Source organism: Ceratotherium simum, chromosome 17 (genome assembly GCF_057802395.1).
Source record: "Ceratotherium simum simum isolate JZ-2026a chromosome 17, ASM5780239v1, whole genome shotgun sequence".
NCBI classification, from domain to species: domain Eukaryota; kingdom Metazoa; phylum Chordata; class Mammalia; order Perissodactyla; family Rhinocerotidae; genus Ceratotherium; species Ceratotherium simum.
The window spans coordinates 40,189,114-40,216,534 of NC_141916.1; the positions used below are offsets into that span (position 1 = coordinate 40,189,114).

A 27,421-nucleotide genomic window follows, 5' to 3' on the forward strand; every position below is an offset into this window, starting at 1 on the left:
CCCTGGGGAAACAAAGGAAAGCAGTGGCATCAACAGTGGCCTGTGTTCTTTCCTTGGGCTGACTTTTGCCAAAGACTGACTCAGATCCTATTTCCTATATTTTTATTTTTTTTAAAAATGTGCATTGTAGTAGATAAATCAAAAGCTCCCCAGTCCAGTGTATTTCCAGGAAAGTACACTGATTCTTTGATCATCTGATGTTTTTAGTTTTGCCCTAGAGTGGGCCTAGAGTTTGCCTATGATCTCCAGACACAAATCATTGTGCTCACTATGGGAAAAATATATGAACCTCCAGAAATGAAGACTATTATTTTTCTGGACTTGGAATGACTGAGAGATAGACCTCACAAAAAATTTCCACACCCAGCTGTGCTCAGTACCCTCACATCTGTGGGTGGCACCTGGCCAGCTTATAGGAGATGAGAATAAGTTGTCATTCACTGTCCTGAAAACATGACCCCACAGAGCATCCTCTGGTTTGACAGTTATTTTGGCTTAGAACAGAAATGTCAAAAAGGTAGATATAAGTCTTCAGAGATTTACCTATCTTCCTCCCTTTCGATTCTCTGTGGCCTAGACTTTGTTATTCTACTAAGTAGCTGATGGTCCAAGGATTGGGGTGGATTTCTTTATTAAAGTTATTCAGTGATTACAGTATACAGTAGGATTTATAGAGAAAATGTGATTACTACTCAGTTAAATATTTTGAGTTTCCATAAATAATTAGAGCTGCAGAGAATTCAAACTTCACTGAGACTCTTACAAATGTAGTATCAATTCTAGGGAGAGATATGTGTGGAGTTTTTTTCTCTCCCCAAAGTTAGTATAGAAATGAGCTAGCACTCATAGCAGCTAACTAGGTTCAGTAGTTGCTGGTAAACTAGCTCTCTGGAGGGAAAAAGAAGCCCTGATTTTTACTGTTTGCCAATTTCTGTGGTGGAAATATTCCCATCAAACTACCAATGTGTTGTCACTAAACACTGAATTGGGAAGAGATATGTATACTCATCTCTCCCAACCCAGTAGAAACTGGCTCCTGTATACCACTTACACTTGGCCATACCTAAGCACTCTGCCAGAAGATGCAAGAGGGATGGCCCAATGATTCATTGCCGGCATAGTAATATAAATTGTTGACACGGTGCCACAGTTACTTAAGAACTGTAAAATGTTTACCAAAAACTTAGCATTTAAGCATTGCTAATACTTCATTACCAAAACACTAATGCAATGTCTTTTTTTCTTTTAATGCAGAATGTGTGAAGGAAGTTAAATCATTTATGTGGGTGTATGTACTAGTAGGAAATATTATACGTGGAATTGGTGAAACTCCCATCATGCCATTGGGTATTTCCTACATAGAAGATTTTGCCAAATCTGAAAACTCTCCTTTATATATTGGTGAGTTTGAAAATCTGCCTTAGCCTCTTTTCAGAATAGTAAGTTCTTCAAGGGTGGATATTAGTTATTTATTTGGACTCTTAGTGATTTCCAGAATGATGAGCAGAGTGCCTTGGCACAGTTGGCCATCAATAAAAGTTTGTTGAATGGAGAAATTACATGCTAACTCCAAATAAACCCTTTGCTAAATCTGCTTTTTCCTATTAAAAATACCACTAATCTAGTGCCCCTGGAGTTCTTTTTGATGCTTCCATTTCCTTGGAACCACTCTATATCCAATCTGTTAAGAGATCTACCAATGTTTTCTCTAAAATGTCCATCACATTCAAAACTTTTCTTACTATTTTCATTACCTCTATTTTTGTTCAGGTCTTCATTACTTCATCTGTAGATTATTATAACTTCTTTATTGGTTATTTTATCTCTAGTATTTTCTTTTTACCAATTTCCTATAAACATTCTTGCAGAGTAATTTTTCTCACACATTGTTTTAATTATGTCTTCTCTACTATGTTCATGAAACATACTGACTCTTTATTTATTAAATCTGATCTCTCCACTTATTACTCATAGCTCTACAATCAATTTATGTATTTAATTTCATATATAGTTTCTCTTCATCACAATCTCTCTATATTAGTCAAGCTTTTTCATATTTTTCACAAATATTCATCTTCATACTTTTGATTATGTTTCTTGAAATTTCCTTCTTCAAAATCTGTCAGTGTCACTTCCCACAATAGCCAACTTAAGATCCACCTTCTTATCTTGTCGTCCAATCTCCTAAATATTCTTAATTTGTTATGCATAACTTGCTTCTATTCTTTAGTTGTTCTACCTGTTGTTGGTTATAAAATCATAACTTTGAGTATAGGAACAGTTTGCTATTAATGTAGACATATCTTCAAAAAAACCAGAAAAGTCAAAGAGGGTGAGAGAAGATAGGAACAGAACTACACATAGTCCAGATAGATTAAAATATTTAAGATAATCATTACCCTCCAGTAACTTTTGGCACTTTTTGGTGACTAGCTGATTTTGCAATAATCTTTTTCAGTATTTTTCTATTCAGCCCTTTCAAATTCCTTCTCATACTTATATTGGAAGAATACAAATGCTCACCTGCAATAAATTAACAAACACCTTGTTAATTGTATGTATTTCTCTATTCAACAAATACCAGGGTGTATAATACACAGAAATAACTGTGATAGTTTCTATATGTATTAAGATAAATAAGACATGGTCAACATAAGATTTAGTATATAAACAACTACATAGTTATAAATCAGTGAAATTTGATAAGTATGTGTGTGTATAATTAAATTTGAAAAAATTACATTAAATTTGAAAAAAATGAAATAAATATGTGTGTGTATAATTAAGTAACCATAAATCAACTGGCTATGCATCAAGGAAACAGTTCCACATATAGCTCTGGAGTTTAGGAGAAAACATAAAAGTTAGATATAAAGTTTGAGAATCATCTATACAGGGACAATAAATGAAAACGAGAGTGAGAAATGAGGTTGCCATAGGAGGCCATATATATAGTGAGAGGTCCTAGAATAAAATTCTAGGGAACACTTCTACTTAGTGAGTACAGTAGGGGGAAGAAAAATCAGAGAAGGAGTAATCATAGGGGAAAAAATAAAACAATAAATGTATAGTTTTGTGAAAGTCTTACAAGGAAAATGTCAAAAGAAAGTTGACTGGCAATGTCAAATGACATGGAGAGGTAGGAGGATGGAGACCAGAAAAGGACACTGGATAAGTTACAGAGATCACTGGTACTACCTGAGAGTATTTTGAGTACAATGTGAAAAGATTTGAGTAGAGTGAGTGAGTGGTGAAGAAGCATAGTGAAAAGAAAGAGAGCAGAGTGGACTTGAGATATTGTGGAAATCAGTGGAAGGGAGAAACTGAACAGGCACAAGAGAGGGAGTGTTTGGTTGAGCAAGACCTGAGAGAACACAGAAGGGGCTGGCATCAAGAAATCAGGTGTGTATAGTGTCGCCCAGCCTGTAGAACTGCAGAGAAGGCAGAGACAATGGGTGAGGACATATTTCGAAGTAAAGAGGAAGAAAGTTGAAGAAGCTCATGTCTGGATTTTCAGCGAGCAGGGAGGGCTCAGCATAGATTCTGAATTGTAAACAAGTCATGAGATAGCTGATGATGAAGTTCCAGATGAGCAGGAAGTCAAGTGAGGCCAGCGGGGACTGATGGAAATGGAAGGTAAGAATGTGGAGGATAAGAAAGGAGATCGTGGTGAAGAGAAGTATCAATAATAGTGAGGACACAGCCAGAGGAAGTTTCAAATTGAAGATTTGGGAGTGAAGCTTTCCGAGGACTATGCCCTAAGAAATTTATCATAACATGGTATTGCTTTAAAATTCCTCTGAAAATGTGACTCTGGAAACGATCAAAACAATGTTGCTCTATATCGTGGCTTTGTGAGTAGCATGATCCAAGCTTATGCTGCTGCAGCAAATCTTTACCTGTGACCCCAGCATGAAAGAGAACTTGGAGGCCTAGAGAAAGTGGCTTTAAATTATGAGGCTCCGTTTTCAACACTTACAGAAGCAACTGTGTTACTTATGTGTACACAAGCTTAATTTTCTTATAAATTGAATATCTAAGGCAAAAACAATCCAATTTTCAGACTCTACACAGAATTAGAACTCTTTATGTGGGTATATAACTGAACTATAACTTTATATTTTCCTTTATTTTTAGGGTTTATAGAAACAGGAGCTATAATTGGTCCTCTGATTGGACTTTTGTTAGCATCATTCTGTGCAAATGTTTATGTTGACATTGGATCTGTGAACACAGGTAATGAGTCACATCTATTGATATAGTGTCTAGAGTACACAGGGCATCTTCAGGTATGTTATCATAGTTAATCATTGCCTTACATGCCCTCAGTTAGATTATCTCCACTTTCACTGAGCACTCTGAAGTGAGAAGTTCAAATAGTTTTTCAAATATTTCAAACCAGAGAGCAGGAGAGCAAGATAAAATGCTAATCTTCCGACTCAAAATCCAGTGCTCTTCCTACTGAACCACAGCTATATTTATTTTTTTAAAAAGATTTAAGCACATAGGTTTGAATTTATTTTAATTGAGCAATCATTTGTGGATAATAAAATAGACTTGTGGTTATTTAATAAATATCTATTTATAAATTCCTTACATGATAGGACAGATAGCCAAACTAATTTATTGCTAGACTATATTGTAACACCACATGTTGTCAGACAAGTTTTATGAATGTCTGAATTACATAAAATTCTATATTTGGATAAAACCTGAGAATTATAATTTTAATAATTTTCTATAGTTCACACAGGCAATAATGAATTAAGCTAATAAAAAATGTGTATATTTCTTTACAGATGATCTGACCATAACTCCCACTGATACTCGTTGGGTTGGTGCATGGTGGTTTGGCTTTTTGGTTTGTGCAGGAGTGAATGTGCTCACTGCCATTCCTTTTTTCTTTTTGCCCAAAACACTTCCAAAGGAAGGACTAACAGATAATGCTGAGGTCACTAAAAATGACAAAGAAGAGAAACAAAAAGAAGTCAAGAAGGAAAAAGATGGAATCACTAAAGGCAAATATAAACATTTTAAATACTGTATAATTTACTTTTTATAGATGTCTGTATATATATATATATTTTTTTTTTTGCTAAAGAAGATTCACCTGTGCTAACAGCTGTTGCCAATCTTCCTCTTTTTTGTATGTGAGCTGCTGCCACAGCACGGCCACTGACAGACGAGTGGTCTAGATCTGTGCCTGGGAACCGGTCCTGGGCCGCTGAAGCGGAGCATGCTGAACTTAACCACTAGGCCACTGGGTCTGACCCTAGATGTGTCTGTATTTTGGTCTAACACCATAATATACCTGGATGTGTTGAGACAGTTTGTCATTAACAGCCAGCAGTCAATAATGCCTAACTAGTCTGATTCCTCTTATGCTACTACTTAGAAATAAATAATATAACTTAGAAGCTGAATTATCTCAGGTCAGCATTTAGATAAAATTATATGTCAATCTGGGCACTCAATAAATTTATTTATTTATTTAGGTCTCATTTGCCTTAAAATTTATTTTACAGAGAACATAGATCTAATTTAAAAAAAAGAAATTGAAACTAAGAACAAAAGGAGGAAAAAATATACACTAATCAAAATAAGTATATAGTTCTGAAACCAAAAATGTTAGTTTAGTTGTGAGCTTCCTGGAAGTTAAGGCAGAAAGAAAAAAAAAATCATGATAGGTCATATAATTCTCTGTATTTGATAGAGGGAAGAGTAACAATTCTTAAAGAGAAACTCTTCCAAAGAACAAATTGTAAAAAAAGAAAAAATTATCATATGATGTACAATACAGGTAATTCGGACCACATAGTTGTTTTTCAGCAAATGCAGGAGAGTATTTCATGTGGCAGGTTTTTTTGTATAGATCCGCAAAGCATAATTTACAGGTGCTTCTGTGGGAAACCAAGCTAAATTAGTCCAAGTATTTAGTATTCAAGAACATGGATTCTCAAACTTGGCCACATATTGCAATTACCTAGGAAATTTTTTAAATTACTCATGCCTGGAAATTCTGTAGATATCCCCAGAGGTCTGATTTAATTAGTATGAAGTATGGCCTGGGCCTTGGAATTCTTAAGTAGTGTTTATTTAGAAGATGGGTGGGGGGCTCAGTTTGCTTATCTGTAAAATGGGGATAATAATAGTGCTTATTATTATAGAGTTGCTGTGTGAGGGTAAAAAGAATTCTGGCACATATCACTATTATTATTGCTACTAGTATTAGTATTATTATTGTTGATATTGCTACTTCTGCCTTCAGCCATAAATTATAGTACCAATTTGCACAGAATTTTTATTAACAATTACAAATTCACTTAAACCACAATTGAACATAATTAAATACCTATTGGATCATTGGAAGCCAATTCAGAATCTTGCAAATTCTCAGAGTCGTCATGGTTATATTAACAACTCTCCTCAAGGGGCAATTGATAGAGGATTTTAACATAGAATATTGTTTGTGATCTGCAAGATCAATTTTCAAAACTAGAAAAGAGCTTAGCTTAGTATAAGAGTAAGTTTTTTCAATTTTTAAAAAAAATTTGGAACTACTAAGACTCATCTGTTAGGACAGGGATGTCAACAAACATGGATGACTTAAAAAGCTCCAAAGAGCTCTGAACACAGATCTTCCCTGCCACGCTTTTTATTCATAAATATGAATTTTACAACAAGAATTCATTTCTTTGTATTAAACTATGCTTCCTCCTCTTCCAATTTGTATATTTATTGATGCTTTCTTCTAGAATGGATTTTAGGCAGTTTACTAAGCAAACCAAAATACACAATAAGTAAAGAAATCAAGACAGAGAACATGAAGACAGGAAAAGTGAAAAGAAACTATAAGTGAGAACTTTGACCCAAAATGGAGGCATTGTGACCCAGAACATTTGCTACAGAGGGGACACAGATTTGGCTCTGCGCTTTGTCAGTCCACACAAACAGGGAAAAGCTTTGGTTAAGTTATTTGCATCGTCCTTAGTATATACCAGATAAATCAGGATCTCAGGGAGGGAGACCTGGGGATTGCTGTTGTTAAAAGATCCCCAGGTGGTCTTAATGTGCACCCTCTTGTGAACTTTTGGCAGAACCACCAGAATTGTTCTAAAGAAGCAGAAAAATACTTGGTACTTGAGAAAATTTATATTCCACGAATTCCCACACGTATCTTCATTTTAAATGTTCAGGAGTGATAATATCCATATTTGAGTGTGAACTTCTTTATCACATTGATTTTCTTCCAGACTTTAGAGAACAGAACAAGCATCTTTCATTCTAGATGATCTCTAGAGAAGAGAGGCTATGAAGAGAAGAAAAAAGAGAAGGATAAAAAGGAAATGGTGTGAACACAGACAATATTTTGGTCATGTTATGTATACTTTTTCCTTAAGACATGATGGTAACTTACTGAAGGCAAAATTGTTGTGTTCTGATCCCTACCTAGTCAGCTGCATCACTAACTAGCAGAAGTTACCAAAACAATGATATAATTTTAGCCCTCAGGGGGCAAAAAAAATTAACAAACATATGTGCATTATAAAACAGAAAAACATAATTTGGAGGGGAGGATGATATTTCAGAAAAAGTCAATCATAAAATGCAAAGCCGAGTTAGTTTGATACTATTTCATTCTTTTCTTTTTTCAGATTTTATACCATTCATGAAGAGTCTTTTATGCAACCCAATTTACATGCTTTTCATACTAATAAGTGTGATAGAGTTCAATGCATTTGTTAATATGATCTCCTTCATGCCTAAATATCTGGAACAGCAATATGGAAAATCAACTTCGGATGCAATCTTTTTAATTGGTATGTTTGTTCTTTCCCAATTAGTAGCTCACTTTTTTTCCATAAAATGGTGAACAGTGTGATGATGGGTCTAGGAAACTCCTAAATTTGAAATCTGCTAGAATATTTCTGTCTCTGGTACGTTTCCTCCTTCTGCTCCCCAGTGAAATCAAGAAAAAGTAAGGAAGGGAAGAAGCCAGGAAATCCTGTCTTTCTTCTCTTTTCTGCTCTCTCTTTAGTCAGACTGAAAATTCAAAATATTTGTGGGATTCCTGGGGAATGCACAAATTAGATACAATTTTCATATAGGCAATCCATTCATGTGAAAAGGAAGACAGAGTTAACTCATGAGGATCCCAAGCTTTACTCCCAGATTTTACTCTTTTGGCTCCAATTCATGAATTCCATCTTCCTTCTAACTTAGCTCCCTGGTCCCCCTGGTGGTGTGAGGTGTCTCTGCAGCCCATACATTCTGATTTTCCTCTAACCACACTAATCCCTACCTTGGGTTTCTTCTGGGATCTTTTTAGTTTTGAAAATTGAATTTCCAGACTTCCGGCATCCCCATCACCTAGAGTGATTGTTACAAGTTCGCATACCTGGGGCTCACCTCAGACATACTAAATCAGACTCTCTGGTATGAGACTCTGGAATAGATTTTTAACAAGCTCTCCCAACAATGTGATTCAGTGAGCAGACCCTGGCATTGTAAGAATGCAATCTAGGGCTGTCTTTTCCTTTTTCTTCTTTTTTCCTTTGTTGGGGGAAGAATTGGGGGAGGGAGAGTGCTGGTCAGTAGCAGCAAGATGTAAAATTAAATACACTTGACAATCACGGGCTCAGCAAAATGACCCCTCTAAAGCACCTTGAGCTGAGTCAAATTCTTAACAAGAGTAGGAATAAAGACGTGCAAAATCATATATATCATAAATCATGTATATATAATCCTACCCCAAAGAATGGAAAGCAACAAATTACTGGTCAACTTTGACTTGTCACTCCTACCTGGATCCTAAGAAAAGGGATATAGACCATGACCCCTGCCTAAATGAAATTTAGAAGCTACTGCGATTAATTAAATAGAAAATAATGGTAACAGTCTTCCAAAATATACTTTGGTGTTGTGGGGCATTTTAAAATCTCTCCTTATGTAGTATGTAACTAAGTGGGGATAAAATTAAATCAGGCTTCTACACTGTGAGTTGGACCTAAATGGTTTCTTACATAAGACATATTAGATAAAAGTAATACCATATTTTTTCCTTTGCTAAGTCACTTTGTAAATAATATTTTACTTGCATTTATAGGTATTTATAACTTACCTCCAATATGCATTGGATATATAGTTGGCGGTTCAATTATGAAGAAGTTCAAGATTACTGTCAAACAAGCTGCCCACATAGGATGCTGGCTTTCTTTAATTGAGTATCTTCTTTATTTTCTGTGTTTTCTCTTGACCTGTGATAATTCTCCAGTTGCTGCTATAACCACCTCTTATGAAGGGTATGTTGTTTTCTGATGAACGTTGTACTCTTTCAACAGTTAATAACATATTTTCTCCCATGATTATCCGTGACCAGATCATTTGCTAATTGGAGTAAATGGCAGTAATCTGTGGTCTTTCTTCATCTTTCCTCCATCTGTCAATCATAACCCAATCCATCCGGGTTCTAGGCTTATTAAAGAGATTGGGAACATATCAGAAGGTTAGCGAGTTTATGATTGCGTGTGGGTGTGTATGTTTGTCTTGTGATATCTTAGTAGATATTAAAGTGGATATCAAAGAAACTACCTATAGTTTTAGGTTGTATTAGGAAAAATTATCCACATATTTTATACTCTCATAAATGAGTAAAATTAAGAGTTGACTATACACTCTCAAACATCTTTGTATGTTTGCACATGGGCTTAAATTTTAGCCTAACTGAATCCTAATATATGATATGTTAATATATAAATTCATGTATTTCATTTGTATAGTTATGTCTTATCATTGAATAGTTTTAAATTTGTATTTTGAGAGTTATCTGGGTTTATAGGAAGGTTTTACATAGTGATGTGAATTTATAAATTTGTTTCTACTACATATTTAGATAAGGGAGTAATCAGTTGAAATGAAACGAAGGGCATCCTATCATGTTTCCTTTAAAATTTTCAAGGAATATAACATTGGAATAATTTTAAATATAAAATCATAAAGTAATTTTACATATTATCTGATTTGAGTCTTTCAAATTCCATTTAAAATAGGTGTTATTATTTCCATTTTACAGATGAAGAAATTGAGATTCAGCAGGGTTAAATGACAAAGGGAGTTCATGGCAAACCTCTTCAACTACATTAATATAGAAACATAGAATTTAATATTGGAAAAATCTTAAAGATTATCTCCATCCTCAATTATATTGATTCCTAGAACAAGTGTGTAAAAAGACATGCTATAATCTAGTCATAGAGTTAGGACTTGAATTCAGTCTCTAGACTCCCATGCTAGTCCTCTTTCAATCACCTTACACTGAACATAAGAAAATTATCTCTTGCTAGACACTTTTTAAAACACTTTTCTCCCCAGCGTTATTGAGAAATAATTGACATAAAACACTGTGTAAGTTTAAGGTGTACAATGTAATGATTTGATACATTATATATTTTGAAATGATTGTCACAATAAGATCAGTTAACATATCCATCACCTCACATATTTACAATTTTTTTTGTGTGGTAACTTAAGATCTACTCTCTTAGCAACTTAAAATATATAGTAATGTTAACTATAGTCACTATGCTGTTCATTATATCCCCAGAATTTATTCATGTTATAACTGACAGTTTGTACTCTTTGACCACCTTCACTCATTCCTCCCAAACCTCCCCCAACCCCCAGCAACCACCAATCTACTATCCGTTTCCACTAATTTGGTTTTTTAGATTCCACAAATAAGTGAGATTGTATAGCATTTGTCTTTCTCTGTCTGACTTATTTCACTCAATATAATGCCCTCAAGTTTCAGCCATGTTATCACAAATGGCAAGATTACCTTCTTTCCTGTGGCTGAGTAATATTGCATTGTATATATATGTATACCACATTTTCTTTACCCATTCAACTGTCGATGGGCACTTAGGTTGTTTCTGTGTCTTAACTGTTGTGAGTAATGCTGCAATAAACATGGAGGTGCAAATATCTCTTTCAAATAGTGATGTCATTTCCGTCAGATATATACCCAGAAGTGGGATTGCTGGATCATATGGTAGTTCTATTTTTAATTTTTTGAAGAAACTGCGTACCATTTTCCATAGTGGTTGTACCAATTTTCATTCCCACCAACAGTGTACAAGAGTTGCCACAACCTCCCTAGCACTAGTTATCTCTTATGTCTTTTCTATAAGAACCCCTCCTTTTTTTTGTTCTTAGCACTTTAATACATTGTCTCATTTAATCTTTACACAGTGCTAACATTATTTCCATTTTCATTTCCATTTCCATTTCTTCATTCCATAGAAGAGGAAACTGAGGTTCAGAGAGTAATAGTGCGTGAACAAAAGATGTCAAATTTCAACCCAGCAATTGACTCCAGATTCAGAGCTGTTAACCTTTTAAAACTGCTTCTTATTTCCACTGGACAAAGGTTTTTGGCTTCATTCACTATCATCGATGATTTTTTCCCTCTTTTTTTTTTTTTTTCAGTTCTATTGAGGTATAATTGACTAATAAAATTGTAAGATATTTAGAGTGTACATCATGATGATTTGATATATGTATACATTTTGAAAGGATTTCACCCATCTAGTTAATTAAGACGTCCATCACCTCACATATTTACCTTTCTTTCTTTTTTTTGGCGGGAACATTTAAGTTCTACTCTCTTGGAGAATTTCAGTAATAACTATACACTGTTATCAACTAAAGTCACCATTTTATACACTACATTCTCAGACCTTTTTTCTCTTATAACTGAAGATTTGTACCTTTTTACCAACGTCTCCTTATTTCCCCCACCCCCAGGCCCTGGCAACCACTTTTCTACTCTCTGTTTCTATGAGTTTGACTTTTTATTTAGATTCCATATGTAAGTGATATTATGCGGTATTTGTATTTCTCTGGCTGGCTTATTTCATTCAGCATTATGCCCTCAATTTCTATCCATGTTGTCACAAATGGCAGAATTTTCTTCTTTATCATGGGTGATTTATATTCCATAGTATATATATACCATATCTTCTTTATCCATTCATCCATTCATGGACACTTAAGTTGTTTCCATGTCTTGGCTATTGTGAATCATGCTGCAATGAACATGGGAGTACAGATATCTCTTCGATAGCTTGTTTTCATCTCCTTTGGGTATATACTCAGAAGTGAGAGTGCTAGATCATATAGTAGTTTTGTGTTTAATTTCTTGAGGAACCTCCATACTGTTTTCCATAGTGGCTGGACCAATTTACATTCCCACTAACAGTGCATAAGGGTTCCTTTTTCTCCACATTCTCACCAGCATTTGTTAATCTCTTGCATTTGTTAATAAATATCCTAACAGGTATGAGGTAATATTTTGTGGTTTTGATTTGCCTTTCCCTGATGATTAGTGATGAGCATCTTTTCGTTTACCTGTTGGCCATTTGTATGTCTTCCTTGGAAAAATGTCTATTCAGTTACTCTGCCCATTTTTAAGTCAGATTATTTGTTTTTTTGTTATTGAGTTGTATGAGTTCTTTATATTTTTTGAATATTAACCCCTCATCAGATATACTATTTGCAAATATTTTCTCCCATTTCATAGGTTGACTTTTCATTTTGTTTATGGTTTCCCTTGCTGTGCAGAAGCTTTTTAGTTTGATGTAGTCCCACTTGTTTATTTTTGCTTTGACTACTTGTGCTTTTGTTGTCAAATCCAAAAAATCATTGCCAAGACCAATGTCAATGAGTTTGAGTTTACCTCCTATGTTTTCTTTTAGGAGTTTTTTGGTTTCAGGTCTTAAATTTAAATCTTAATCCATTTTAGTTGATTTTTATGTATGGTATAAGATAGGGATCCAGTTTTATTCTTTGCACGTGGCTGTCTAGTTTTCTCATCATTATTTATGTAGAGACTATCCTATCCCCAATGTATATTCTTGGCTTTTTTATTGTAAATTAATTGATCATAATAGGCACGGGTTTATTTCTGGGCTCTCTATTCTGCTTTGTTGATCTATGTGACTATTTTTATGCCAATACCATACTGTTTTGATTACTGTAGCTTTGTAATATAGTTTGAAATCAGGAAGTGTGATGTCTAGACTTTATTCTTCTTTTTCAGGGTTGCTTTGACTATTGGACTATTCAGGATCTTTTGTGGCTGCAAGACAGGCTCTATAGCTGCCCAGGTTCTTGGGCTAGACTTCCTGGATGGGTGGGACTGGAGGCTATGCTCAGCAGTTGGGCAAGGCTTCAAATTTACTTCCCTGCTTGGGTGGAGCAGTAGAACAGGCTCCACAGCCAGTCTGGCCTGTTGACTGGGGACCTAAATCAGGCAGAACTGCCAACTAAGCTCCCTGGCCAGATGGAGCAACCATTGGACTCTGCAGAGGGTCAGAGCCGCTAGCTGGATCTCTGCTTGGGCCCTGCTGCAAGAATGCAGTCTGCCAAGGTCTGAGTGCTGGTGGCTGTAAGCCCCGCCCCCCTTCTCCTTCTCTATCTGACACCCGGTAGTGGAAGCCCTGCACATTCCCCCTGTGATCCTCATGTGACAAGACCTAAGTGGGCCTCTTGGGAAGCATCCCACTGTGCTGGGGGAGCTGGGTGTCCACCCTGGGCTCTCTTTTCCCACTGGAGAAACCGCAGGCCCAGGGGAGCCCTATCCGTGGGTGCTGTGCTGACCTGGGAGAGGAGTGATTTGATCAGAGTGTAGCTGCGCCTCTCACCCTTCTACTGTGGTCCTTCTTGGTCTCTGTGCTCCAGGGGCTGCTTCAGCCTCACCCCTGGGTCCTGGGATCTCACAGTGGCGTCTTGTGTACGGATAGTTGCTGACTGGTCTTCTCGTGAGGGGGACTGAAGTCAGGAACAACCTATGTCTGCGTTTTGATAACCGCTGGACACTTTTTATCCTAGAAGAATGTATTTGTTTACTCAATGAGCTATGTTTTTGGAGCTAAATGTATTATCTACATTACAAACTGAACTTACAGATTTTAATCTTCAAGTGAACTCTTGGGATTGCTTTTATGAAATATGATCTCTCTTGTTACTTTCCACCATATGGATCAACCACAGGGATCGGGTCATTGTTATTTTTGAGTTCTAATAATACCTGGAAAAATGCCTTCTATGTGGCAGGCACTCAATTGATATTTGTTTATTGGCCATTTGTTTATCTGAAATAAATCATTGAAAAAGTCGCTATGTGGTCATCAAAGCAGGTATTTTTCGTACCAGAGCCATAGCACCCAGGCCACACGTTGATGGTTGGAAGATTTCTGTTTTTATTTTGGAGAGGAGAGGAAATGTAATTGCAAGTTGAGATGAAAAGAAGAAAAAGAAAATGCTCTAATAGTCTTTCATTATTCATGGCATTATTTTAAATCATTTCAGAATGCAACAAGAGTTATATGTGGAAAATATCCTTGCTGGCTGCAACATGGCTTGCAACTGTCCAACTAAAATATGGGACCCTGTGTGTGGAGACAATGGGTTGTCATACATGTCAGCTTGTCTTGCTGGTTGTGAGACATCCATTGGAACAGGAATAGACATGGTAACACATCCTATTGGTTTTTTTTTTTTACAGAACTTTTGTTTTATGCACCTCATTGGCACTTTCCAACTATGAACTGGGCCCACATTTGATAAAAGTAAAATTAAAGTTTTACTCAAAATCAAATTAATTTTTTTGTGGAAAAAATGTTCCTTTCTATATGCTCACTTGGTTTACCTGTATTTCTTAGATCTTGTTTTTTAAACCTTCACTGTGTCTGAGCACCTATCTTTAATTTCATAACAGTTGACATTATTACTTAGATAATTTGTTTTACCAGTACTCTGGACTGAAATATTTTTATCATTGAGATAAAGTTTGCAGTTTTGATCTCAATTATTCAGGTAATTGCGTTGCTGCATTTTTGTTTTTTTTTTTCCTTTTTTTCTGTGTATATGTATGTACTTGCTCTCGTGTTTTTCACATTCTGACAATTTTTCAAGAAGATGAATTAGACATGTTTTCTTGCCTAAAAAAGTCACAATACTCATAATGCTGATTAATGATCAAGTACAATATAAGTTTTGATTCTTCTTAAAACCTGGAACATATAAGAATTCAAAAAGGGTTAACTTGACTCTGTTTTTGAAATAAATTATATTTTTTGAAACAAAGCTTTATTTGTAAGTATCTAAATATTTCAACTGAACATTCTGAAACAAATTTTGTTTGTCATACTTAGTGTTGTGGCAAATCGGCGTGTGTTTTAAAAAAGCACAACTTTAGGATAGCTGAGCTATTAGAAATTTATGTCATACATTAAGAAAGAAATACCATTTTTCTGAAACCACCCTTCTATGTTTTATTTTGTTCTATAATCCTAAGAGATACCCTAAAGGAGAGGAGAAGAAAGGCAATAAACAGTCTCTGTCTTAATCTAATTGGCTGTGTAGAAAATGTGTGAGATTGTTGTTCAAATTTTTCTTCCTTAAATAGGCTAATATATTTTTTTTGACAGGTGTTCCAAAATTGCAGCTGCATTCAAACATCAGGAAATTCGTCAGCAGTTCTTGGGCTGTGTGACAAAGGACATGACTGCTCCATGATGCTCCAGTACTTTTTAATCTTGTCCATGATCAGCAGTTTCATTTATTCTTTATACGCCATACCTGGCTATATGGTTCTCCTGAGGTATGAGAATTATTTTCTTTAGATTTCGCTATTAGATTCTCTATTAGATTCCTTTCTGTTCATTTATTAAGGAAACTTTTTCTAAGAAAGCCACTTGGAGTCCACAGTATCTAAGAATTCATGCTCTAATATATCATTTACGTGTTTCACATTATGCATTGTTGAATTTTACGAAATTTTAAAGTTAGCAATATAAATGTTCATCTGTTGGCATTTCCTTCTGTCTGTCCTTCCTTATTTTTTAGAGTGAAATTAACGAACCTCTCATTGTTTAACACAAGAAGGGACATTCATATTTTAGGGTAAACCATATGAAACGGTCGTTCTGGTAGGTAGAGTGGTTGCTCAGCAGTGATTTCCTATGGTCCAGCCTATAGGACAGCAGACTGTAAAGCTGTCAGAAGCCCCAGTTTCACCACTTACTATCTACAGGGCATTCGGCAGGTCACTTGATCTTTCTGAGCTCCATTTTTCTTTAATAAAAAAATGGGCATAATAATAAATGCTCAGCTGTCTTACAAGGCTATCGCGAGACAAATGATGAAGAGTTTTCTAAAGCTAGGAGACTGCAGAACTAGAATTCAAACTTAGGTATATCACGTATGTGTTCTTTCAATTATAACGTTCTTCATGCCCAGTAAACAATCGTAAACATGCCTAGTAAACAAAGTTTGCATTTTTTTCTCTTTTCTTCACCTTTTATGGGAACTCAGAAGCGGAGTTAAGTTAATCATAATTCTCAGTTCATAGCACATTATCATCATAGGTTGGGTAAGGTTTCTCTCTTGTTTTATTTTACTTTATTTTTATTGTTTTAATTCCATTTCCCACTTCCTCTCACCATAGACACTCACATTAATATGATAGACATATGTTCTCAAACATGTATTTTCATTTGTAAAATATTAAGATTTTTTTATGTGTGTATGTGCTTTTATATTCACACAGATGTTGTTGTACTATAAATCTTGTTTGGGTTCATAAGGGGCATGCATACAATAAATTCACCAAGTACTGCTAGTGCTTTGGAGTTATTCTCATACCATCACTACATGGGAGTTCCTACCTCCTCATAGCTTCACTAACACTTGGAATTATCCCATTTTCTGACTTTGATTATTCCAATGGGTGTTAAATGGTAGCTCAGTGATTTTTTTTTTTTGCTGAGGAAGATTAGTCTTGAGCTAACATGTGTTGCCAATCTTCCTTTCTGTTTTTTTGCTTGAGGAAGATCAGCCCTGAGCTAACATCTGTGCCAATCTTCCTCTACTTTTTTTATATGTAGCTTGCCACCACAGCATGGCTGACAAGTGGTACGGGTCCACGCCCGGGATCTGAACCCTGCAACCTGGGCTGCAGAAGCGGAGCGTGCCAAACTTAACCACTACACCACAGGGCTGGCCCCTCAATAATGTTTTAATATGCGATTTCCTGATTCAGTGAGTTTAAGCAACTCTTCAAACTTTTTTTCTAGCTATTTAGGCTTCTGCCTCAAGATGGTTTTTCATTTTCTTTGCCCATTTTCCATTATATTTCCTATATTTTTCTTGATGATTTTGATGATTACCATCTAAATTTTAGATATTAATGTAATATTGTTTACATGATACAATTATCTTCTCCTAGTCTCTCATCTTTCTTTTAATTTTACCACAGTATCTTTTATGAAATTAAATCCTAAATTTTGTTGTACTAAAATCTAACAATTTTCTTGCCTTAGAGTTTGTGTGTTGTGGGGTGACATTTAAAAAGTGTTTCCACATTTCTGATTTATAAAAATTCCTAAATTTTATCCTACTAGCTTTACAGCTTTACTCTTTTTTTTTTCTTTTTTGGGAAGGAAGATTAGCCCTGAGCTAACATCCGATGCCAATCCTCCTCTTTTTGCTGAGGAAGATTGGCCCTGGGCTAACATCCGTGCCCACCTACTTTATATGGGACACTGCCACAGTATGGCTTGATAAGCGGTGTATTTGTCCAGGCCCCGGATCCGAACCCACCAACCCCGGGCCGCCAAAGAGGAGCATGCAAACTTAACTGCTACACCACCAGGCCAGCTCCCTACAGCTTTACCTTTTACATACAGTTCTTTAAACGACTGCAAGTCTATCTTTATACGTGGTGCAACAGAGATAGATGTTCAGTGTTATTTTTCTTCATATAATAGTTTTCCCAACATCATAGCATGAATAAGAGGTCATTCATTGATTTGTGGTGCCACCTTTATCATATCTCAAGTTTTTAATATAACCTGGGCCTATATTTTCACTTTTATTCTGTTCCACAATGTTATTTGTCTATTTTCATACTCGTGTCATATTGGTTTTATTACTGTGACATTGCATGTGTTGATATCTCATACAATAACTCTTCCTCATCCACCCACCACTGTCACCTTTACTCTTCCTTTATTCTTTTCTTCCCAAATTGATTTAGCTATTAATGCATGGATCTTTACACTCATGTATGAATTTTGATAGAGTTTGTGTGGATTCCATAGATTAATTGGAGAAAGTCCGAAATCAAATATTTGTGCACGTGGAATATCTTTCCACTTATTTAAATTTTTTAGACACTATGCACACACATATAAATATATATGCATACTTACAAAATGGTACCATTTACAATCACAAATATATACATATCCATACATACATATGTGGATCCATATATATTTGTAATTGTAAGTGGTACTATTTTCTCTTATATTTTCTAGGTGGTTGTTGTTGGTTAGAGGAATGTTGTTGATTTTTTAGTTTACTTTTTAATCCAGCAACTTTTCTTATTTATCTTAACAATTCGTTGATTTTGTTAGGTATTCTATGTAGAAATACATGCAAATATGGAGAGTTTTATCTCTTCACTTCCAAACCTTAGACTTTTAAAAATTTTTTACAGCATCAACTTGGACCTCCAAAACTGTGTTAAACTGCGGTGGTGATAGTGAGTTTTCTTGTTGTTTTCTAATCTTAATGGAAATCATATAAAATTTTTCCATTAAGTATGATGCTTGCTGTAGATTTTTAGTATACAGTTTTCATCTAGTTTCTGAGTTTTTAATAATAAAATAGGTATTAAAATTTATTAAATATATTTTTCTACATCTATGAAAAAATAAATATTTAATTTTTATACTCAGTACTTTTAGTCTAGTGAAATAAAGTTATAGATTTTTTTATGTTGATATGTTTGTGTATCTGAGAAAAACCTTGCTTAATCACGATATATTTTATATATGATTTGATTTGTTTAAATAATATTCTGTTGAAATTGTTATATCTACGTTGATAAGTAACACAGACCTATTATTTTCTATTCTTTTTTGTTTTCGAATCATTCTAAGTCCGCAAAATGAATTGGTAAATTTTCTATTTTTTAATTTCTGGAAATACTTACATTAAATATCTGTTTAAAGTTTTATAAATTCACCTGTAAAACAATTTGTACTTTGGGCTTATTTGGACAGTGATATTTGATTATTATTTCTACTTATTTAGTGTTAGTGTCTATTCACATTTTACATTTCAGCTTATACCTGTTGTATGCTTGTTAGTTTATAGGTAATTATAATATTTTTTATCACTCTGATATTCTCTGATGTATTGAAAGATTTTCCCTGTTTTTCTTCTGTATTTTATATGTCTTCACCTTCTTTATTTTTTCTTGATCATTGCTGCCAAAGACTTGTCTGTTTTATTTTTCTTTTTTAAAGAATCAGTTTTTGTTTTTGTTAATCTTTATATCATGTATTTCTGCCCTTTATTTTGTTTTTTTGCTCTTGGACTTGCTCTGTTGTTCTTTATCCAACTATTTGAGTTTAACACTTAGATCATTTGTTCTTTTTGATTAATGGATGTAAAACCATACATTTGCTTCCAAGTATTGCTTTAGCCATGTCTCAACTAGTATTTTCTGTGAAGTTTATTTCTATTTTGTAATTTCTTTTATTATTTGCCCCACCAAACCGAAATTTATTTATTAGTGTTCCATATAATTTCCATATCTCTGAGAATGTTTCATAGGTACCCTTTTATTATTATTATTTCATTTTTTATCTTCAGAGAACATAATCTGAAAGATGTGGGATTTTCGAGAGAAATATTGAGACTCTCTTTGGGGCCTACTACATCGACAGTTTTTGAGTGTTTCATGTGTTTCTGAAAAGAACGTCCAACTTCTGCATTTTGGTTTACAGTTCCCAGATCTCTTGGATTGAAGTAAATCATTGTGTTATCTAAATTTTTAAAATCTATACTTGTTTTTTTGTCTTAGTCCATCAGTTTTTCAGACATAGGTGTTGAAATCTCTAGAAATTGCTGATGTATGTCTCTCTATAATTCTGTCAGTTTTCTAATTTATATATTTGGAGGCTATTTTGTAGAATGCAAATGTGCCTTTGATCATTATACTTCTAATATTAGCATCATTTAATTTTCTTCTTCATCTGTAGTCATTTGTTTCAAGGAAATCTATTTTGTTTCTTATTAAAATTGCCATTTTTGCTTTGTTTGGGTTCATTGTTGCCTGTTATGTATTTTTCTTTCCCTTTATTTTGAATCTTCAGTCTTCCATTTCACTTAATAGACAATTTGCTAATCTGAGATTGGTGAGTTTAACCCACTTATATTTATTGTCATTATTGTGACAGGAGTCTGTTTGTTTGCCATTTTATTTCATTTATTCTATTTATTTGACTTTCTTTTTGCTTCTTTTTTTTTTTTGCTTTCCATTGTATATATTAGATTTTCTTCTGCTGCTGTTAAAACTATGTCTTTCAAATGGTTAACCTGATTATTGAAATTCTTAAATACATTTATGTTTTGCTTATCGATTTCAAAACTTTTCAGTAATAATATCTACTCCCTAATAAGACAAGTACTTAATCATGCTCTCAGCTCTCTTTCTTTCTTTATTCTCTTCCTCTATCTCCTGTCAAGATCATATTGTAGAGTTTAGCACCTGGATTTTTATGGATATACTTTTGCTTTTCTCTATTTTTGTGGAATCTCTGTGGATCTCTACCAACATGGTAGAGGGATGCAACCTCTATGCTGTTCTGCCAGATTTTACAGAACTATTTGAATTTCTCTCAGCATTTTCCCATAATTTGCATTCTAATTTTTCTTTCTGATTCCTGGATTCTGGAAATTGATGTTATTATCATTCCCAATTAATGACAGAGTTTGGAGAACAGTTTCAACTGCTTACAATTTCTTAGCTATTAGGGTATCATGCTTTTTGTGATATATTAGAGATAGAGAAGAAAGAAAAATTCTTCAGTAAAATTTAAAAGCACTACTTTCTTTATTAAACTCAGTACTCCTACTGTAGTGAAAAAAAGTTATAGATTTTTTTTATGTTGATCTGTTTGTGTATCTGAGAAAAACTTTACTTAATCACTATATATGATTTGATTTGTTTAAATAATACTTTATTGAAAATTGTTTCAAATGGAAACCAGGGGACCAAGAGAGACATGCTAGGTCCTGGCTTTTCTTATTGCCTTTTGAGTAAAATTATTGATGCTGTCTAAATAACCTGTGTGTCAGATAGGTAATGTCCAGATCAACTGTGTCTCAGCCTATGTGGCTGTAGAGTTATTCATATCTATTAAATACTCATGCCAAGAAAATGCCAATTAGATGACATTTTTGCTAAAACTGTATTGCATCCTTTTGTGAACAAAGCTGCCTTTATTTTCTCAGCTGTGAGTTAATCAGGGAAGGAGAGGGAATACAAGGGAACTCTCAAAGTGAATTCTTTGAGTAGACAGCCATGCTGATGCTGAAGTGAATGGGACACAAAAAGTGCCAATGGGGAATTATAGTCTTCATTTCTACTTATAGGAATTTCAGGCAACGAGGAAAAGGTGGGGGAATTTTTGGAGAGAATGGAGGAATCTGTGTGACTCTTGAAATAATACCAAATCATTTAAAATATTTTACTTTGGATTTTTTCATCACTTTCCTTTGAAAATTTTTATTCTTTCTTTCTCTCCTCCTTACATTTGCTTATGTGAATTCTTGGCTTTTCTGTATTTTGTTAGTACAAATAATTTAAATACAGGTAGGGTTGCCTTGTTCTAGTTTTAAGCTGAAGATTTAACCATTAGAATTAAGAACTACTACTCTGATAAGAGCATAGTACGGTAGAAATTTATTGATATGAGATATGAAATATTTTTTCTTTGATAACTTTCTGATAGAAATGAATGAGCAAACAGTGATGTGTAAAATACCAAGGACCAAAAGTGGGGCTCCTGGGTAGGCTACAAACTGGATAATCAGGCCTTGAATAACCAAGACTTGAGCATGCAAGAAAATTTTCTAGTGCTCAGTGTGTTACTAGCACACAAACAGTCGTTTTAAGAAACTATGGCATGATTTTGTCTTTTTTTTTTATGGCTGAGTCGTATTCCATTGTATGCACATACCACATCTTCTTTATCCATTCATCTATTGATGGGCGCTTAGGTTGCTTCCAAGTCTTGGCTATTGTGAATAATGCTGTGATGAACATAAGGGCGCATATATCTTTTCATATTAGTGTTTTCATGTTTTCTGGGTAAAGACCCAGAAGCAGAATAGCTGGATCATATGGTATTTCTATTTTTAATTTTTTGAGAAATCTCCATACTGTTTTCCATAGTGGCTGCACCAGTTTGCATTTCTACTAGAAGTGTATCAGGCTTCCCTTTTCTCCACATCCTCTCCAACACTTGTCATTTCTTTTCTTTTGGTGGTGAACATGATGCAATATATACAGAAGCTGAACTATAATAATATACACCTGAAATTTACACAGTGTTATAAACCAATGTGACATTAATAAAATAATTTTAAAAAAAGAAACTATGGTAGTTTTAAAATCTCTATTTATTTTATTTATGAATTTATTTATTTTTTAGATGTATCAAGCCTGAAGAGAAGTCTCTTGGTGTGGGATTACATACATTTTGCACAAGAATATTTGGTAAAAATAGTTATTTTTCCCAACATCATATTAGACTATTATTAAATACGAAGTAAATGAAATCACTCTTTCAGAGTAACAGTCTAGCAAATATCTTTTCTGCTTATACATAGCACTTTGTAATTATATGAGAATGAAGTATAAGAAAAGATGGAGAACTTTCCCGTTTTACTCAAAAAAGGCCTATCTGACTTTAATTCCACTTTTCATCTGTTATAAGATTTGAAAAGCAAATGAACAGGAAAGGTTTTGTTAAAATAAAATGTACACGTGATTGGCCCAAAACATTGCAGACAAAATATAAAGAATTATTAATTCAATGTTTTTCTCTATCAGTAATTTTTATGTTGCATTTATCCATCAGGTTACTTATCCTTTATAATCTAGAAACTTAACAGTAAAAGTAACTTCTAATTTCTAAAAATAAAATTTAAAGCATTAGATTTATATTTTGTTAAACTTTATTTGTTCTGCAAATAGAGAAAATTGAAATGTTTTCAAACAGATCAATGTATCTTAATTCCTACCTTGTTGATGGATTTTCTTTCTCCCTTTTAATTGTAGCTGGAATTCCTGCGCCTATATATTTCGGAGCTTTAGTGGACTCCACGTGTTTACATTGGGGAACTTTGAAATGTGGTGAGTCAGGGGCATGCAGGATATATGATTCCACCAACTTCAGGTAAAGATAATATATATATTTTTTAAATTGCTTTGTAAGCATAATCTGTGCATAAAATGGCACCATTCATGTCTAACAATTTCTTTGCCAAGTGACTAGACTACTTTTGGCTTTGTTTCCAGAATAGATACTGATACTATATCACCATTCCTTATTTATATACTAGAATTTTATTTGCTCAATATTTTCCAAATACCTAATAAATATAAGCTTGGATTACTTCCTTATCCTAGCTTTTCAAAATGTTGTTTGTTAAATTGATTGCAATCAATACATTGAAGGTGATAGCTGTATGTAAGTTACCTAAATTATATTCTCTCTAAAATATGTCCATTTCATCCTGCATCATTTCAGCATCCTAGCCTGATCTTTACTTCCTTACACCATCCACCTCTGACCTCCAAAATTATGTTTGTTCTCCCTCATTAAATTTAACTGACACAATATTCTTAATGTCTCTTAAAGCCTTACTTTTTGTTAATATAGATCTTATTTTTTTAAATTAATTTTTTAGTTTTATTTTCTGGTGAGGAGGATTATCCCTGAGCTAACATCTGTGCTCATCTTCCTCTACTTTGTATATGTGATGCCGCCACAGCATAACTTGATGAGTGGTGTGTAGGTCTGTGCCTGGGATCTGAACCTGCAAACCCTGGGCCACTGAAGTGGAGTGCACAAACTTAACCACTATGCCACTGGGCCAGCCCCTAGATCTGATTTTGAACAAAAGTCATATGATAATATTAACCTGTTCTTGAACAAAATTCTTCCATTTTTCTCTTTGTATTTTCATATTCTTTTTCATTTGGAGACCTGAATTTTATTTAAATTTGTATTATCTTCTTCTGATGGGGCAATAAGAAAACTTCATTTACTAAAAAACAATTTAACATTATTTAAAACATTCTGAAGTCTCATCTTGATCAGTAAAAGGATATATGTCAAGAACCATGAAGAGAGCAGACAACATGAGATTCGTGTTTTCAACAGTTCCTCTTTCCCGTAAAATCCCACAGGGGTAATGTGGAGATGGGCCCAGATACATACTGTATATGCAATGGGTTTGCATCACAGTTGAGGAACCCTGAGGATCACTAGAAGTATGTCGGCCTCATCCTGCTGCTTGGCTCCCTGTTGATAGTAGCCTTAATTAAGTGATATTTCAGACAAAATAATTATATTTGGCACCATCTTCTGTCAGTCTGATTAATTAGAGTGGCCAATAAAGCATACTCATGAGAAAATTCAATAGAAGTTAATATAGTGTAGAAACAAGAGGTAGATATTGTTGGTAGATGGTTCTCCATGGATCCCTTGCAATTCTGCATATCTCGTTAGCAGAGGCTTTTGTTCTGGACTATCTTTTCAAGGACGTTTGAACAGTAAATGACCTTGGAAGATATAGATGGTGTTTCCCTCTGGAGCAGACTTTTCTATCCAGGATGTAAAGATAATATTTCCCTCTAGGGCAAAGGTTGGCAGATTTGCTTGCAACCCATTTAAAACATTGGGATTTCCTAAACTCAAGATTTCTTAGCTGTGACCCAAACCCACTGTGTGCACAACATCCATCTGGGTCTCCTTCCATGTCACCTCTTTGGGACTTGAGGGTTAAGGAAAACCAACCTGAACATGAAGCTTGTGCTGATTGCTGTACTGTGAGTAAAAAAGTCCTTTGTCTTTGACCCAGGAGTCTTGTATCTTCTGCCAGCATCCATGCAACTATGGCAGACTAGAGTGTTAGCTCAAAATCTAGGTAAAATCTAGGACTCCTGTACAGTTCTTGAGAACAGAAATACTGATTAACTTTAAATTTTGCCCAAAATATAGGGATGATCACTTACATTTATTCCAATTTAATAGAAAGAGAGAAAAGGATTAAGGAAAATTCAATTGAAGTAAGAAATAGGAAAATAAAAGCACACAAAATAAGTTGAAAAAAATAAAGTTAAATATACCAGGATTCACAATAAATTAAACCTATTGAAATTGCTTCTTAAAAGATAGTGACTTTCATATTGGAGCTTTCAAAATTTCCGCTGTATCTTGTTTACAAGAGACAGACTAAAAAATATAATGCAAAGAAAAGTTGAAGATATAGATCAGAAAAGACATACCAGGCAGATATTAAATCAAGCTTCTGTGGTTATATTAATGATTATGAGACAAAATAGAATTTAAAGTGAAAGGAATTAATAGAGTTAAAGAAGGATATTACTTAATTATAAAGGAAGCACTTTACCAAGAATATATTACAATCATGACCCCATATAAATCTATCAACATAACCTCAAATATATGAAACAAAAATTCACAAAATTATGAGAAGTCTACAGAGTAGAAAATTTCAACACACTTCTCCAACAAGTGAATATAAAATACAGACAAAAAAATTGGTGAGGATATAGATTTGAACCACCAAATTGTGTCAGTTATCTAATAGATATATAGCAACTTTTTTTACGCAACCAGCAGAGTATATATTCTTCTCAAGCCTATAATAAACATTTATAACAAATTGACCAGGTCTTATACCACAAAGAAAGCTTAAAAAGAAATACAAAGTGTTAAGGCCATATAACTCCTGTTTCCTGTCCACAATGCAATGGAATTAGAAATCTATGATAAAATATTGCCCAAACCTCTCATGTTTGGCATTACCCATGGATCAAATAATAAATTATAATAAAAATAATTAAGTAACTAGAACTCTATGTCATTGAAAGAACTGAATAGGAAAACTTATGGGATGAAGCTAAACCAGTACTCAAGGGAATATTCAGAACTTTAAATGTATATATGTTTTTTTAAGAAGACTGAAAATCAATAAACTCAGAATTTAGAAAAAGGATAACAAAGTGACTTCAAATGAAGTAGAACAATCTGATAAATGATTCAATGAGTTACATATTGATGTATTTTCTATCTAAAATAAGAACAATAGATGCAATATATTTTTAAAATTCCAAAGGGACCTATCTAGATTCAAAGACGATATAAACATCATCCAGAACATCTGGTTTTCCTAAACCAGAAATTGAACAGAAACATAAAGAAGTAAACAGAGCTGAAGTCAAAGGCTGAATGGAAAGGCTGTAAGCCTAGAAATAGGCAGTGGTTTCTGGGAGATCAACTTCCAAAGGTAAAATAAAGTCTTAAGGATTCAGATTCACTTTAATCCAATGTGGAGTACAATACCCTTGGACTAGGTTGAGTCATGTTCCTCAAAATTCATGTCCACTTGTAACCTCAGAATAGGACTTTATTTGGAAATAGTGTCTTTGCAAATGGCACTAGTTAAATTGTTAAGATGAGGTCATCCTGGTTTAGAGTGGGCCCTACATCCGGTCACTGGTGTCCTTATCAGAAGAGGAAAGGAGACACAGAGACACAGACATACAGGGAGGACACCATGTGGGGACAAAGGTAGAGATTGCAATGATGCATCTACAAACCAAGGAATGCTAAAGATTGCTAGCAATTACCAGGAGCTAGGGAGAATCCGGGAAGGATTCTTTGCTGGAGCCTTCAGAGGAAACATAGCCCTGCCAACACCTTGATTTCAGACTTCTAGGCTCCAGGGCTGTGAAAGAATACATCTCTTTTGTTTTAACCCATCAAATTTGTAGTGCTTTGTTACAGAGCCCTAGGAAATGAATACAAACCTCATTGTAAAAGAAATTTTTAAAAAGCCCTTTTGCACTTCATTGTTGTATTACTAAGGAGAGAATAAGACACAGACGTGTCTAAGAACTAGACCAAGCAATCTGCTCCTTCTGTGATTATTCCTAGTATCACTATGAAAAATCACCCTTATAAGAACTAGGTCTGGCCTAAGACCTGGGGGATAGGGAAAAGCAAAAGCAAAATTATGAGATATGGAGGAGTAAATACAGGCAAACAGAGCAAGATAGGAAAACTAAAATGAGCAACCACCACAGCCAACAGAGCACTCAAAAAGAGCTTGCAAACTAAAGCTTAAAAACACATGAACAAATCCAGTGGTAGAATAGATAAGCACACAAATTACCAATTGAAACATGACTTTATTTCAGATTAAATTTAATTTAATGTAAGAGTCTGACAAAGACTTTAAAATA

General features: G+C 34.4%; 1 protein-coding gene across 1 annotated transcript in view; it reads left to right on the forward strand.

The window, feature by feature from the left end:
* The window catches only part of SLCO1A2 (solute carrier organic anion transporter family member 1A2), a 40,611-nt gene that overhangs the window by 9,620 nt on the left and 3,570 nt on the right, over positions 1-27,421 (forward strand). Inside the window, exons 4-12 of the mRNA XM_014791358.2 lie at positions 1,255-1,401; positions 4,138-4,236; positions 4,800-5,018; positions 7,656-7,820; positions 9,107-9,302; positions 14,371-14,533; positions 15,492-15,664; positions 22,575-22,639; positions 23,204-23,321. Coding sequence (XP_014646844.2) covers positions 1,255-1,401; positions 4,138-4,236; positions 4,800-5,018; positions 7,656-7,820; positions 9,107-9,302; positions 14,371-14,533; positions 15,492-15,664; positions 22,575-22,639; positions 23,204-23,321 — 1,345 coding nt within the window. The remainder of the gene's footprint in view (positions 1-1,254; positions 1,402-4,137; positions 4,237-4,799; positions 5,019-7,655; positions 7,821-9,106; positions 9,303-14,370; positions 14,534-15,491; positions 15,665-22,574; positions 22,640-23,203; positions 23,322-27,421) is intronic.